Genomic DNA, 13,010 nt, shown 5'->3' with positions numbered 1-13,010 from the left:
TTTGGCTTAAAGAATGCACCAGCCACTTTTCACCGACTGGTGGACAAAATCCTGAACGAATTAAGAGGGTTCAAATTCGCTTATTTAGATGATATTGCTGTGTACAGTTCGACTGGGATAAACACAAAGAGCACTTAGGGTTAGTACAGCAGCGAATTAAAGAGGCGGGCTTAACCATCAAAGCTAGCAAATGCCAGATAGGGGGCTCGACAATACCTGGGACACATGGTGGGAGGAGGAGTGATGAAACCTTTAGAGATGAAGGTAGAAGCCATTTCAAACTGGCCTACCCCTACCTCCAAGAAGAAAGTCAGAGCTTTCCTAGGACTAGCCGGTTATTACTGAAAATTTATTCCAAAATTTAGTAAGTTAGCAGCGCCTTTATCTGACCTAAGTCGGAAGAAGGAGCCAGATAAGGTCAAATGGACAGCAGCGTGTCAGCAGGCCTTTGATTCCTTAAAAAGTGCCTTGACATCAGGACCAGTCCTTGTTGCTCCTAATTATGATCGGGAGTTCACCATCTTCACCGATGCATCCAATGCCGGGATCGGGGCCATGCTGTGTCAACAGGGAGAGAAGGACGACATGCATCCGATCAAGAAATTACTTCCGAGGGAAAGACATTTTTCGACCATCAAGAAGGAATGCCTTGCCATCGTGTGGGCATTACAGAAACTGAAGCCGTACATCTGGGGCCAAACTTTTATCTTCTGTACTGACCATTCACCCTTGCTGTGGCTGAGAACAATGAAAAATAACAGTAATTTGATGAGGTGGGCCCTATTGCTGCAAGACTTCAATTTTACAGTTAAAAACCTGAAAGGGTCCCTGAACACCGTTGCAGATGCCTTATCAAGAAGACCTGCTGTTGAAGGTTAACCAGTGCACAGTTATAATTTTTCTGTAATTAACTGAATACCTAAGATGTATCAGGATTTATGTATAAATGTATGAACAAAGTAATTGATGTGCCAATGTTATATGGGGTGTGAAGGGTATAATAACAGGTTAGTAAATGTTTATTTGCATTAGATATGTAATGCTGATTGATCAGGAGAATAACTAGGTTAAGGTATCCCTCCTGAGTCAATTTTCTTAAGGGGGGAGGTATGTGGCGTTTGCCCTCATGTGTGTGACATCATACTGGGTTCATAGGGAAAGGGTTAACTAAATGTAAAATGGGAACCCAGGGGGCAGAATTAACTGTGTATAAGGTTGAAGCACAGAGGTTTTTTTGGGGAGGAGTTAGAGTTGTTGAGAAGACAGTCTGGAGTTAGAAGAGACAGATAAGAAAAGTCTGTGAGTTGGGCTAGTCTGGTGGGAGAGAGTGAGAGAATTTGTTAAGAGGGGTCAGTCAAACCCCCCAGTCAGTTGAGATAATCAGTAAGGAGGTATTAGGAAGGTATAGACCGGTAAAGAAACTAAAGTTAAGATACTGACAGGAATATTATCTGAGAAACCATAAACTTGTTAACGTTTGTAAAATAAACTTGTTTCTTTTGGTTCACTTTTAACAACTGACTGGACTCAGTGTTTCACCAGAGAGTAACTGGTTGGTGGCAGCGGGGAAGCGAGCACAGTGGTGGCACAGGGATCAGTAGACAGACGTGCGGGGACCCTGTGTGATCGCCACACTAACCTTCTGCAATATTATATACAACAGCAAAGGTGCAATAGAAAATTAAGTCCCATCGCAAATAAAAACCAGTCATTTTTTGCAAGGTCTTTGCGCTCTGTAGGTAAAACCATTAACACTAAGTATGCTATACATTTTGGTGGTGAACTAAATCACAGTGATTAATTTTGTACTTTTCTGTGTGTTTGTTTATTTTAAAATCTAGTTCCCTGTGCTGCTACAACAGTTGCGGATAGCTCCAAACTGGGACATGTAAGTGACAACCAGCATCTGTCTGGGTATCTTCAAAAATTGGCCACAAACCTGCCTCTGCTGAGTTCATGCAGGAGAACAAACCACATACTGTGCAAAGGATCAAGGAAAGGCATATATGTTTCCTTCATTCTGGTCTCTGAATAGGGTAGGCTTGCTACCAAAGCAAGGACTGCCACCAACCCTGTCATACAAGAACCTGGGCCTTGGCTCCTGCATGTGGTCTGTTATTGTCTGGAGCAGAAATAGTATCTTCCACGATACAATCTAGCAGTGGTAGGCTGATTGTTGATTGAGAAGAGTCCAGGAAGGGCTCGTTTACTTACTGAGAAACAGTGGGTTAACAAACAAATATGTGTAGGCTGGTTTACAGTGGCCTTACTTGACAGGTTCTCTGAATCGCTCTTCATATCTATTTAACTTTGTGGTAAGTTTCTCAGTCCCCAGCTGGAGACAGTGGCCTGATAGTTTACCTCTCTCAGCACTGTCTTTGAATACAAAAGGCAGGGTTGTGCCTGCTTTTTGTGCTTCTTCAGAATTTTAGAAGGCTGTGTATACCTTGACAGTTAGTATTTTGCAAGTGTTTACTATGAAAGAGAAACTTGTAAAACTTATTTAAAGCAAAACAGTTCAACTAACGCATGTCTAATTGAAATTAGTGAAGATTATGGCAGCAGTGCTTTCTGAAATGCAATCTCTGTAGTATATTATTACTATTATTATTTTCAAAATAAAAAATTCCTTCCTGTAGCACCTTAAAGACCAACTAAGTTAGTTCTTGGTATAAGCTTTTGTGTGCATGCACACTTCTTCATTATTATTTTGTTATTTATATGCCAACCATTTGACTGGGTTGCCCCAGCCACTCTGGGTGGCTTCCAACAAATTAAAACATCAAACATTAAAAACTTCCATATACAGGGCTGGCTTCAGATGTCTTCTAAAAGTCAGATAGTTTTTCATTTCCTTGACATCTGGCAGGAGGGCATTCCACAGGGCAGGTGCAACTACCAAGGAGACCCTCTGCCTGGTTCCCTGTCACCTCACTTCTTGCAATGAGGCAACTCAGTGTCCAGGCTGAATGATGGGGGTGGAGACGCTCCTTCAGTTATCCAGGGTACTTGAATATTTGACATATCTACCATTAAAATACAAATATTTTAAAGCAGAGCTTTCCAAACTTTTCATGTTGGTGACACAGTTTTTAGACATTCATCATTTCACGACACAGTATAGTAATTCAGTTTTACTTTTAATTGTCTAAATAACAGGAAAGGAGATGTACTATATTTGTTCATTAAAGTACTTAAAATACTGTTAGGGTTTACATTATATATATATATATATATATATATATATATATATATATATATATATATGCAGGTTTTGGTGTCCTCGGGTGTCTTCCCGTGTAAAAGTTGGGGTGTCTAGGCGACGTTTCGACGAGGTCTCACTCGTCATCTTCAGGCTGGTGCTTTCGGCTTCTTGTTACTGGAACAGAGCGGGATCTCAGTGTTTGAGTTCCTATAAATACTGTAGAGGGGTGTGGTGTATTGCCTCAAAAGTTCTGGGCAGAGGGGAAGTTCCCAGGCTAGTGTTCTTTTCTTCTTTTGTTCCTTAATTACTTGAGGGATATCTTGAGTGATTTCTTGAGTGATATTCTGAGTACCACTTAGGTGGGTCATTAGGTGTGGATTAGTTGCTAAAGCCTTCGTGTCTTGACCTCTTGAATTTGTGAAGAGTTTTTCTGGGAAGATGGCTGTACTGCACTTAGTTGTGCTTTGGCTTGGCTTCGTGTATAGGGGCGAGCTGTGGTTTTGTGCCCTGTGCCAGCCAGATCTGTGTAGGGATTGCAGGGGGGTGCAGCATCCGGAGGTGCCACTATGGTTTGGTTACTGGATGGTGTCTGTAATTTATCTGTGGAGAGGGTCTGGGTTTGGGTCTGGTGTGGTTGATTGGTGGTGGCGTTCTGTGTGCCTCTGGATCTGGTGTCGGTTTTTGTGGGGAGGGCTAATTTCCAGATGTCTGGCAGGCGGGACGTGTCGTCACGCTTGTTCATGTTGTGAGGGTGTTTCTCTATCTCGATGGCTTCCATGATTATTCTCTTGTGGTGATGTTCCATGTTAAAGAGCAATTTGGAATCTGCAAAATTAATTTCGTGTCCTGTTTCTTTCATGTGTTGGAAAAGAGAGGAAGATTTTTCTTCTTTTTTGACGGCATTCTTGTGTTCTGCGATACGTGCATTTATTCGTCTGTTTGTTTGTCCAATGTACGTGGCTGGGCAGACTTTGCAGGGTATTTCATAGACCCCTTGGTTTTCCAACTGGATTTTATCTTTGGGGTTTCTGAGGATATTGGCTATTTTTTGGTTGGTGCAAAAGGCTGTTTTGATATTGTGTTTATGGAGGATTTTGCTAATTTTATCTGTAGTGCCCTTGATATAAGGAAGGAGGGCCATGCCATTGTTTTCTTCCGTGTCTTGGTTTTTGGGGGGTGTTTCTTTTTGGATTAGCTTCTTAACCCTGTTTTGCTGGTATCCATTGTTAATCGCCAGATAAAATTAGCAAAATCCTCCATAAACACAATATCAAAACAGCCTTTTGCACCAACCAAAAAATAGCCAATATCCTCAGAAACCCCAAAGATAAAATCCAGTTGGAAAACCAAGGGGTCTATGAAATACCCTGCAAAGTCTGCCCAGCCACGTACATTGGACAAACAAACAGACGAATAAATGCACGTATCGCAGAACACAAGAATGCCGTCAAAAAAGAAGAAAAATCTTCCTCTCTTTTCCAACACATGAAAGAAACAGGACACGAAATTAATTTTGCAGATTCCAAATTGCTCTTTAACATGGAACATCACCACAAGAGAATAATCATGGAAGCCATCGAGATAGAGAAACACCCTCACAACATGAACAAGCGTGACGACACGTCCCGCCTGCCAGACATCTGGAAATTAGCCCTCCCCACAAAAACCGACACCAGATCCAGAGGCACACAGAACGCCACCACCAATCAACCACACCAGACCCAAACCCAGACCCTCTCCACAGATAAATTACAGACACCATCCAGTAACCAAACCATAGTGGCACCTCCGGATGCTGCACCCCCCTGCAATCCCTACACAGATCTGGCTGGCACAGGGCACAAAACCACAGCTCGCCCCTATACACGAAGCCAAGCCAAAGCACAACTAAGTGCAGTACAGCCATCTTCCCAGAAAAACTCTTCACAAATTCAAGAGGTCAAGACACGAAGGCTTTAGCAACTAATCCACACCTAATGACCCACCTAAGTGGTACTCAGAATATCACTCAAGAAATCACTCAAGATATCCCTCAAGTAATTAAGGAACAAAAGAAGAAAAGAACACTAGCCTGGGAACTTCCCCTCTGCCCAGAACTTTTGAGGCAATACACCACACCCCTCTACAGTATTTATAGGAACTCAAACACTGAGATCCCGCTCTGTTCCAGTAACAAGAAGCCGAAAGCACCAGCCTGAAGATGACGAGTGAGACCTCGTCGAAACGTCGCCTAGACACCCCAACTTTTACACGGGAAGACACCCGAGGACACCAAAACCTGCATTCCTGTACCCGTGAAAATCTACGAAAACATATATATATATATATATATGCTTTCGTAGATTTTCACGGGTACAGGAATGCAGGTTTTGGTGTCTTCGGGTGTCTTCCCGTGTAAGAGTTGGGGTGTCTAGGCGACGTTTCGACGAGGTCTCACTCGTCATCTTCAGGCTGGTGCTTTCGGCTTCTTGTTACTGGAACAGAGCAGGATCTCAGTGTTTGAGTTCCTATAAATACTGTTGAGGGGGTGTGGTGTATAGCCTCCAACGTTCTGGGCAGAGAGGAAGTTCCCAGGTTAGTGTGCCTTTTCTTCTTTTGTAAGGAACAAAAGAAGAAAAGGCACACTAACCTGGGAACTTCCTCTCTGCCCAGAACGTTGGAGGCTATACACCACACCCCCTCAACAGTATTTATAGGAACTCAAACACTGAGATCCTGCTCTGTTCCAGTAACAAGAAGCCGAAAGCACCAGCCTGAAGATGACGAGTGAGACCTCGTCGAAACGTCGCCTAGACACCCCAACTCTTACACGGGAAGACACCCGAAGACACCAAAACCTGCATTCCTGTACCCGTGAAAATCTACGAAAGCATATATATATATATATATATATATATATATATATATATATATATATATATATAAAATCTACAGTGGTGCCTCGCAAGACGAAATTAATCCGTTCCGCGAGTCTCTTCGTCTTGCGTTTTTTTCATCTTGCAAAGCACGGCTATTAGTGGCTTAGCGGCTATTAACGGCTTAGCGGCTTTAAGAAAAAGGAAACAAACTCAAAATACGTTTCGTCTTGCGAAGCAAGTCCATAGGGAAATTTGTCTTGCGGAACGACTCAAAAAACGGAAAACTCTTTCGTCTTGCGCGTTTTTCGTCTTGCGAGGTACCACTGTATCATGCTTGAGAGTGACAGGAATGGTGGTGTGACTGGAGGCCAGCGCTCATAGAGCCACTTTCCTGGTAACTCTCTTCCTGCCTGCACTGACCATTAGAATTGTTAGAATTGGGACAGAGGGAAATAAAACTGGAGGTAATTCAGAAGAGGCCAAAGGAAGCACTTCTTCGTGCTACATGTAGAATTCACCACAAAATGTGCTAGCACACAACTGCAACAGAATACATGGGGCAACTTTTGCTAGGCTGTACAATTTCGGACTGCAGGCAAAGGAATACTTGTGTTAAGAGAAACCTGCCGGCAGCTGCAGCATGAACATGCTCTATCTCAAAGTCTGATGCTGACATAATTTTGTAATGTTATGTAACTTCTTATTCTTAGTGGGAAGCAATATGGAGGGCTAGAGGCAGAGTTTTGGAGAGTCTCTTACCCCAAAAGAATCATTCAGCTATGCCCACCTGTCAGATACAAGGGCTGTTATTTATTGAATAATTTCTACAAAATAATTGTTGATTGAAACAGATTTATTTTCCCAAATTTGTTAAATACCGGTATGTTTATGTGGAAAGAGAATATTAGAATATATTGAAATCTGATAGTAATGTTCTTGAATGTGCATTGAAATTCCAGTCTGCTGCATAGCCTTCTCTATTCACTGTTCATTCTCCTTTGCCGGCTGCTTTTCTGTAATTTTATAAAACAGAGTAAGTGAACCTCAAGTGTTCTATCATAATGCCCTCTGCTGGCTACTTTTGCAAATAGCTGTATTGCATTACTCTTCTCACCCTCACTCCACAAGTAAGATCCTTGTATATCCCCATCACCACTGTGAGTGAAAAATAAGTTGGACATTTTTAAACGGGAAAATAGAAGCAAGGCAGATATAAATGGCTCTTCTGTATTCACACATGTATGCACTTAATGAAGCACATATTACTTTCTGTAAATTATTCCCTTTTTTGTGTTAAGATGCAGGCGACAGATTTGCATGGCAAAATGTATAACGTAGCTGCAACCAGCCTTCTTAGTTAGCATTCTTCCAACATTCATTCCATTTTTCATCTGAAAGAATTAAGTGCAACGCTTAGTCTTCCCATGCTTAAAAGTTTTCCTGTGCTTAAAAGTTTTTGTGATCATTCTATCAGTTTAAAGCGATTCGGTGCTAACGAAGCTTATATTTAAGCTTAATTTAATTTACTTGTGATCACTAACTTATATTACATTTTATGTAAGTTGAGCCTTTTCATAGTTTTGCATTTTCGGATTTGTGGCTTTCATAAAGTTAATAAATGCATTTAATTACAGACGTGCCAAAGCAGCTCGAGTGATTGGTTTACTGGCATTGCATACAACTGAGCTTAAAGAGACTGTTCCCGTTATAGAGGTAATATTTCTTGCTAATGCAATTATTGGAGTTTTCAAAAGCAATGTTTGGGCATTTTATTGCCTTGGTTTATGAGTTGCAAAAGTTGCTGATAGCTATGTGTTTAATAGTTTGCTCCATTAAGGCATACTGCTTCCTCTGCTCACTCTACAAACACACCTTTGGAGGAAGTTTGCAAGGCTGCAACTTGGTCTACACTTAGCACATTTGTGATTGTAGTTTGTATTAAACTGTTTTTACTGTTGCATTTTACATTGTTATGACGTGCCCTGGGACAGATAGATAAAATCTTTATTTGCGTCAGCCAGAAGCCATAGCAAAGGAATCAAATGCAATAAAATATGCAGTAAAATACAGATATAGCTAGATGGTTGGCTATTCAAAATTTACCACCATACAAATAAGAGTTAATAACTGTCCTTGACCACAAATAAAACATATGAATGAGTGGGCTTTCTTTACTAAGCATTAAACAGATTATTCAGGTAGTAGAGCTAATTCTAATTGCCCCAGCTAAAATTTCTGCCATGTTTGCTTCACCTGGTAATCTTGGTCTGCAAGAAGGAAGGACACTATAGCAGTGGATGAACGACCTGGTATGGATGATAGAAGAGGGGTAATAATAGCTCTGGGACTATTAATAAATAGTTAATAAATAAATAGGGTAATAAATCAGTAACCATAGCAATAATTGTAATTTGTGGGGTTTGATCAGATTTGTTTTGTGATTAATAATCAGTTACAAAATGTCCTAAGAAAATCTTAGTGTTTGGGGATCCTTTAGTTTTGGCCTGGGTTAAACCATCTGAAATTAACTTTTGAATATGAATATTACGCTTCTCTCATTTCTAGAGTAGGCAAAGGTACTGAGATACAGAACTGAACATTTTAATATTCTAAGGAAGAGATTGAAAACTGAATGAAATAGTTTAGAATATTATTTCTTTTCTAAGTTCTTCACAACTAAAATCTTATAAAGGTTGATAGCCACATCAACAATAAACTTGATGGCTTGGATAAAATTCATTTCTGGGATTTGTGAAAGCTGTGTGCCGACAGCAGAAGAGGGGATGGAAAGAGGATGGGCTATGGGTATATGTCACAAGGGTCTAATGTTTCTATCATGATCTCTATTTGGTAATTTTAAAGGTATTCAACAGATTAGTGTATTGTTATAGAAACCTCCACTAGAGGTCACTTGGATATTAAAATTAAATACAAGGGTGGTGAGGAGGGAATCCTATTTTTAATTTGGGGACTCAATGTACACTAGGCAAGGATGCATATTAAACAATATAATTATGTTTTTACTATATAGTAGATGGTGTTCTAGTCACTCAAGAGTATTTTGGTTGAAATAATTGGCTATTTCCCAAATAATGTAGCATTTTACTATTGGGATTGCATTTGGCCTGCATTTAATTGATTTAAAAAATAAAAAATTAAACTGGTCTGGATTACCCACAACCTTAGCATGTGCCTTTTACCCACAGTGAGGTGTAGTCAAGCTTACACTCCCCCCCCCCCGGTGCCTTCTGATTATAAGATAGTTCTTGAATCTGCCTTCCTTCAAACCATTCCATATTTAGTCTGTAATAGGTTGGCTTTTTTCTTTTTTTAAAAAAAAACCAGTTCTTGTTCCAAACTGTTTTTCAATTAGTCTCTTGTTATGAGTAAACAATAACTTCATATTGTCATAAGTTTTAATGTTTTTGAAAATCTAACATCCCAGCCTTGGTTGTTTTATAGAGTTTATGAGCTATGACTTCAGATCTTTTCCTTTTTAATATGAAACACAGAAACATTTTGCCATTCTTTGAAATTTGTGTGAAAACACAGGAAATTTTAATAAAAGAAATAAGAATATGAGAGCATTCATTTCAAAAACAGAAATTCTACCCAGGCAGACAGAGAATTCACATTTTTAAATAATAAAGAGTTAGATTCACTGGGTAATATACAATATTGAGAGGAGGGTATATGAGGTGATAATAAATTAGGGTTACCATATTTTTTTAGGAAAACTCCAAAGTAGTCATAAGAAATTATGCAACCTTAAGAGGATGCACAGAGTTTGATATCCAGTAATCATTCTAAAGGACTCTTATGTCAAATTTATAAAAATCTTACGGACTTGGATATAGTAGGGGAGCAGCTGGTTCTTTACATGTCTTTGACTGAACAGATATGACCAGTGCTTTTTTCCCTAAAAAAAAATATGTTTAGGGGTACTCTCATTTTGACTCAAGAAAATCACCAGGAAAGAAAATGAAGCCAGCGTCGGAGGTGGTAACAACGAAACTGACCAGTCACCGTGCTAGATTCCAACTCCTACTTTACATATTAAACACTCGCTTCCGTCTGAGACTCGGGAAACAGCATGACAGGAAATGAGGCCGCCATCAGGGGTAGCAATGGAACTGACAATTCACCGTGCTAGAGAAGAAACTAAATTTTTTAATTTTTTTGTTTGTTTCTTCTCCCGTTAGATTCACAAAATGTTTAGGGGTATGCGTTCTCCTGTACCCCCCCCCCCCAGAAAAAAGTACTGGCTGTGACAATCTGTGCCTTTGCAGAAAGGCATTCAGAAACTACCAGAGAAAAATTATTTTGTCTTCTGTAGCCTTTACTTTCTTTCCTGTAAAGTTGCATAGTTATCATGCTTTTCCCTGCTGTATCCCATTTGTGCTAATAATGTATTCATTGTTCCAGGCAGTCACACTCTTAACGGAACTGATCAGAGAAAATTTCAGGAACAGCAAACTGAAACAGTGCCTTTTACCTACCCTTGGAGAACTGCTTTATCTTGTGGCCAACCAGGTAAATTAAACAGTTGTAAAAAAAAATCTTACATTTGCAAAAGTAAACAAACAAGTGAGCAGCTGGAAATAAATAGAGATAATAGAACTCTTGGAAGTATAGCTTGTTCTTCAGTTTATAGGAGATAAGCAAAATATGCTAATTTTAAGATACAGACATTTGTGTGGGAGTTGGGTTCTGAGTCATTACGCGCTTGCATGAAATCGTGTATAATCAGATCATCCTTTGAGAAAGCGTGCAAACACTTTGTTTGGCCAATTCTGCACCTTTTTGTGACACTTGGTCACTTCCAGATTCGGTGTGATGCACGTGTGTGTGGTTACACACATATCAGACGTGTCTAAAACAATCGCTTCCTGCATTTGCCTGTTTTTGAGTTTGCCTTGCATATCTCAAAAGTTTCATCCTGACATGTCTTAAAAATAATTTTAACAGCTAGCCTTTTTATAGTGATTTTCAGCATCCTATAAATATGGCAAATACAAAAAATAGAGTTAAAAACCCACATTTTAGAGCAAACAGAGAATGTAACCAAAATTGTACATGTCCTACTCTTAAAGCATAAATGGGCTTTTAAGCCCATTCTTAAAAGTAGGATTTTTGAATTATCCTATTAAAAATTCTATATAGAAATACTACCGTTTTGACTTTTTAGGCTGTATTCCTTTGAAATGTTACAGGATCTGGTTTCTTAAAGGTTTAAATTACAGGAAACTCCCTATTTATGCGGGGAGTTGCGTTCCAAGGCACTGTGTGTTTTAAGTGAAATCACATATATTTGAAACACCATTGAAAAACCTGCAAACACTCTGTTCCACCTCCACCCCATTCCTGTTCCATCCCTTTTTGTGACATTTTCAGGTTCAGAATTATGTGTGTGGTCACGCACAAATTGGACATGCCTAAAGCAGTCTCTGCTTGTAGCCTCTTGTAAGAGAGTTTTACGCCTTTCCCTAAAATTTCCAGAAAGTTAATTCTTATCCTAAAGTGCTGGGGTATACTTGTTACCAGTTACCAGACAGGAGGTGGGTGAAGGAGAGTGGAAATTAGTCACAGTTAATATGACTAGACCAATTAAATTACTTTATTAACTAATATTCCTTATACAGTACTGCTGTTGAGCCATTCAAAAGTTTTCCTTGAGTATTTGGAAGTATTTACATGGAGTCTTTAAATTATGGTATGAATACGGATTCCTTGTGGTTTGGGTAATTTTTACATTGAACATTGCATTCATATAATAATTAACTTACTACAGTGGTACCTTGGGTTAAGTACTTAATTAACCCGTTCTTAACCTGAAAGCACCACTTTAGCTAATGGTTCTTAACCTGAAGCACCACTTTAGCTAATGGGGCCTCCTGCTGCTGCCGTGCCGCCGGAGCACAATTTCTGTTCTCATCCTGAAGCAAATTTCTTAACCTGAAGCACTATTTCTGGGTTAGTGGAGTCTGTAACCTGAAGCGTATGTAACCCAAGGTACCACTGTAATTTGACTGCCCTTACAGTGCAATGCTGTGCATGTTTACTCAGAAGTAAACTCCACTGTGTTAAATGTGAGCTGGGCAGAGAAGAGACTGGGAAAAAGGAGTGTTTTGTAAGACAAGGACAAAGGTCTTGGGAAAAGAGAGAAGGAACCAAAGACAGTGGGTGCAGTTATCTGTGTGCAAGTGGAGTAGACGTCCTCTTTCTTGCCTCTTCCCCCTTCAACCCTAAATGTGCCATCAAAGTTTATCTTAAGGGTTGGTGACTCCCTCCAGAACAGATATGGGGGCACACAAGGGAAAGATAAATCTCATTGCATGAGCAGAGGCCTGTTTGTATGACATTCGATTTCACTAAATTACAGGGAAGTTAAGAAGGATAACAAAATTTACCCCAGGTAACTTTCCTCATCTAGATTCTAGTACAGTACACCTAAGGCTGAATGCTAGCTAGGATGTCATAAATTATCTGTCTTAGGAAGACATTCTCTTCCCTGTCATAAAGCTGTTAAGTTTATGTCCAAATGTGGTGGTGGGTCTTAAAATAATTTTGATTTGGTATTCTTGGATTCCCTCCATGTATACTTAAGTTGCCTCTCCCTTTTATTTTCTTACAATTGTAGAACAAGAAGGGAGTGTTTATTTACAGAGCCAGATAATAGTTATCAGTAGAGATGCATGGGTTTTTAGTTCCTGATTATAATATAAATTGTTTTCTCTTAGATGGCTTCAGAATGGAAGTAAAGCCTAAAGAGACGTGGTGTCTGGTTCCCCAGGGGACATATCTGTTAACTGTCATTTCTAGAAGTTCCTATATTAGTTTTCTAGTCAGTTCCTAAGGTCACTGGCTGAGGGCATTAAGCCTGAATAAAAATGAAGCAGTCATATGAACATAAGATAACTGCATTTACATTTTGAGCATACTTCCAT

At 39.7% G+C, this 13,010-nt stretch overlaps 1 protein-coding gene across 6 annotated transcripts in view; it reads left to right on the top strand.

Annotated features, from left to right (window-relative positions):
• The window catches only part of ULK4 (unc-51 like kinase 4), a 170,174-nt gene that overhangs the window by 17,123 nt on the left and 140,041 nt on the right, over window positions 1–13,010 (top strand). For all 6 annotated transcript variants that reach the window (XM_083467849.1, XM_083467852.1, XM_083467848.1 and 3 more), the window contains exons 16-18: window positions 1,842–1,888; window positions 7,698–7,776; window positions 10,489–10,596. In XM_083467849.1, coding sequence (XP_083323975.1) covers window positions 1,842–1,888; window positions 7,698–7,776; window positions 10,489–10,596 — 234 coding nt within the window. The remainder of the gene's footprint in view (window positions 1–1,841; window positions 1,889–7,697; window positions 7,777–10,488; window positions 10,597–13,010) is intronic.

This window comes from Podarcis liolepis, assembly GCF_965112155.1.
Source record: "Podarcis liolepis genome assembly, chromosome: 12".
Lineage (NCBI taxonomy): Eukaryota > Metazoa > Chordata > Lepidosauria > Squamata > Lacertidae > Podarcis > Podarcis liolepis.
The sequence above is the reverse complement of the archived record's forward strand: the minus strand, read 5'-3'. Positions and strand labels throughout refer to the sequence as shown.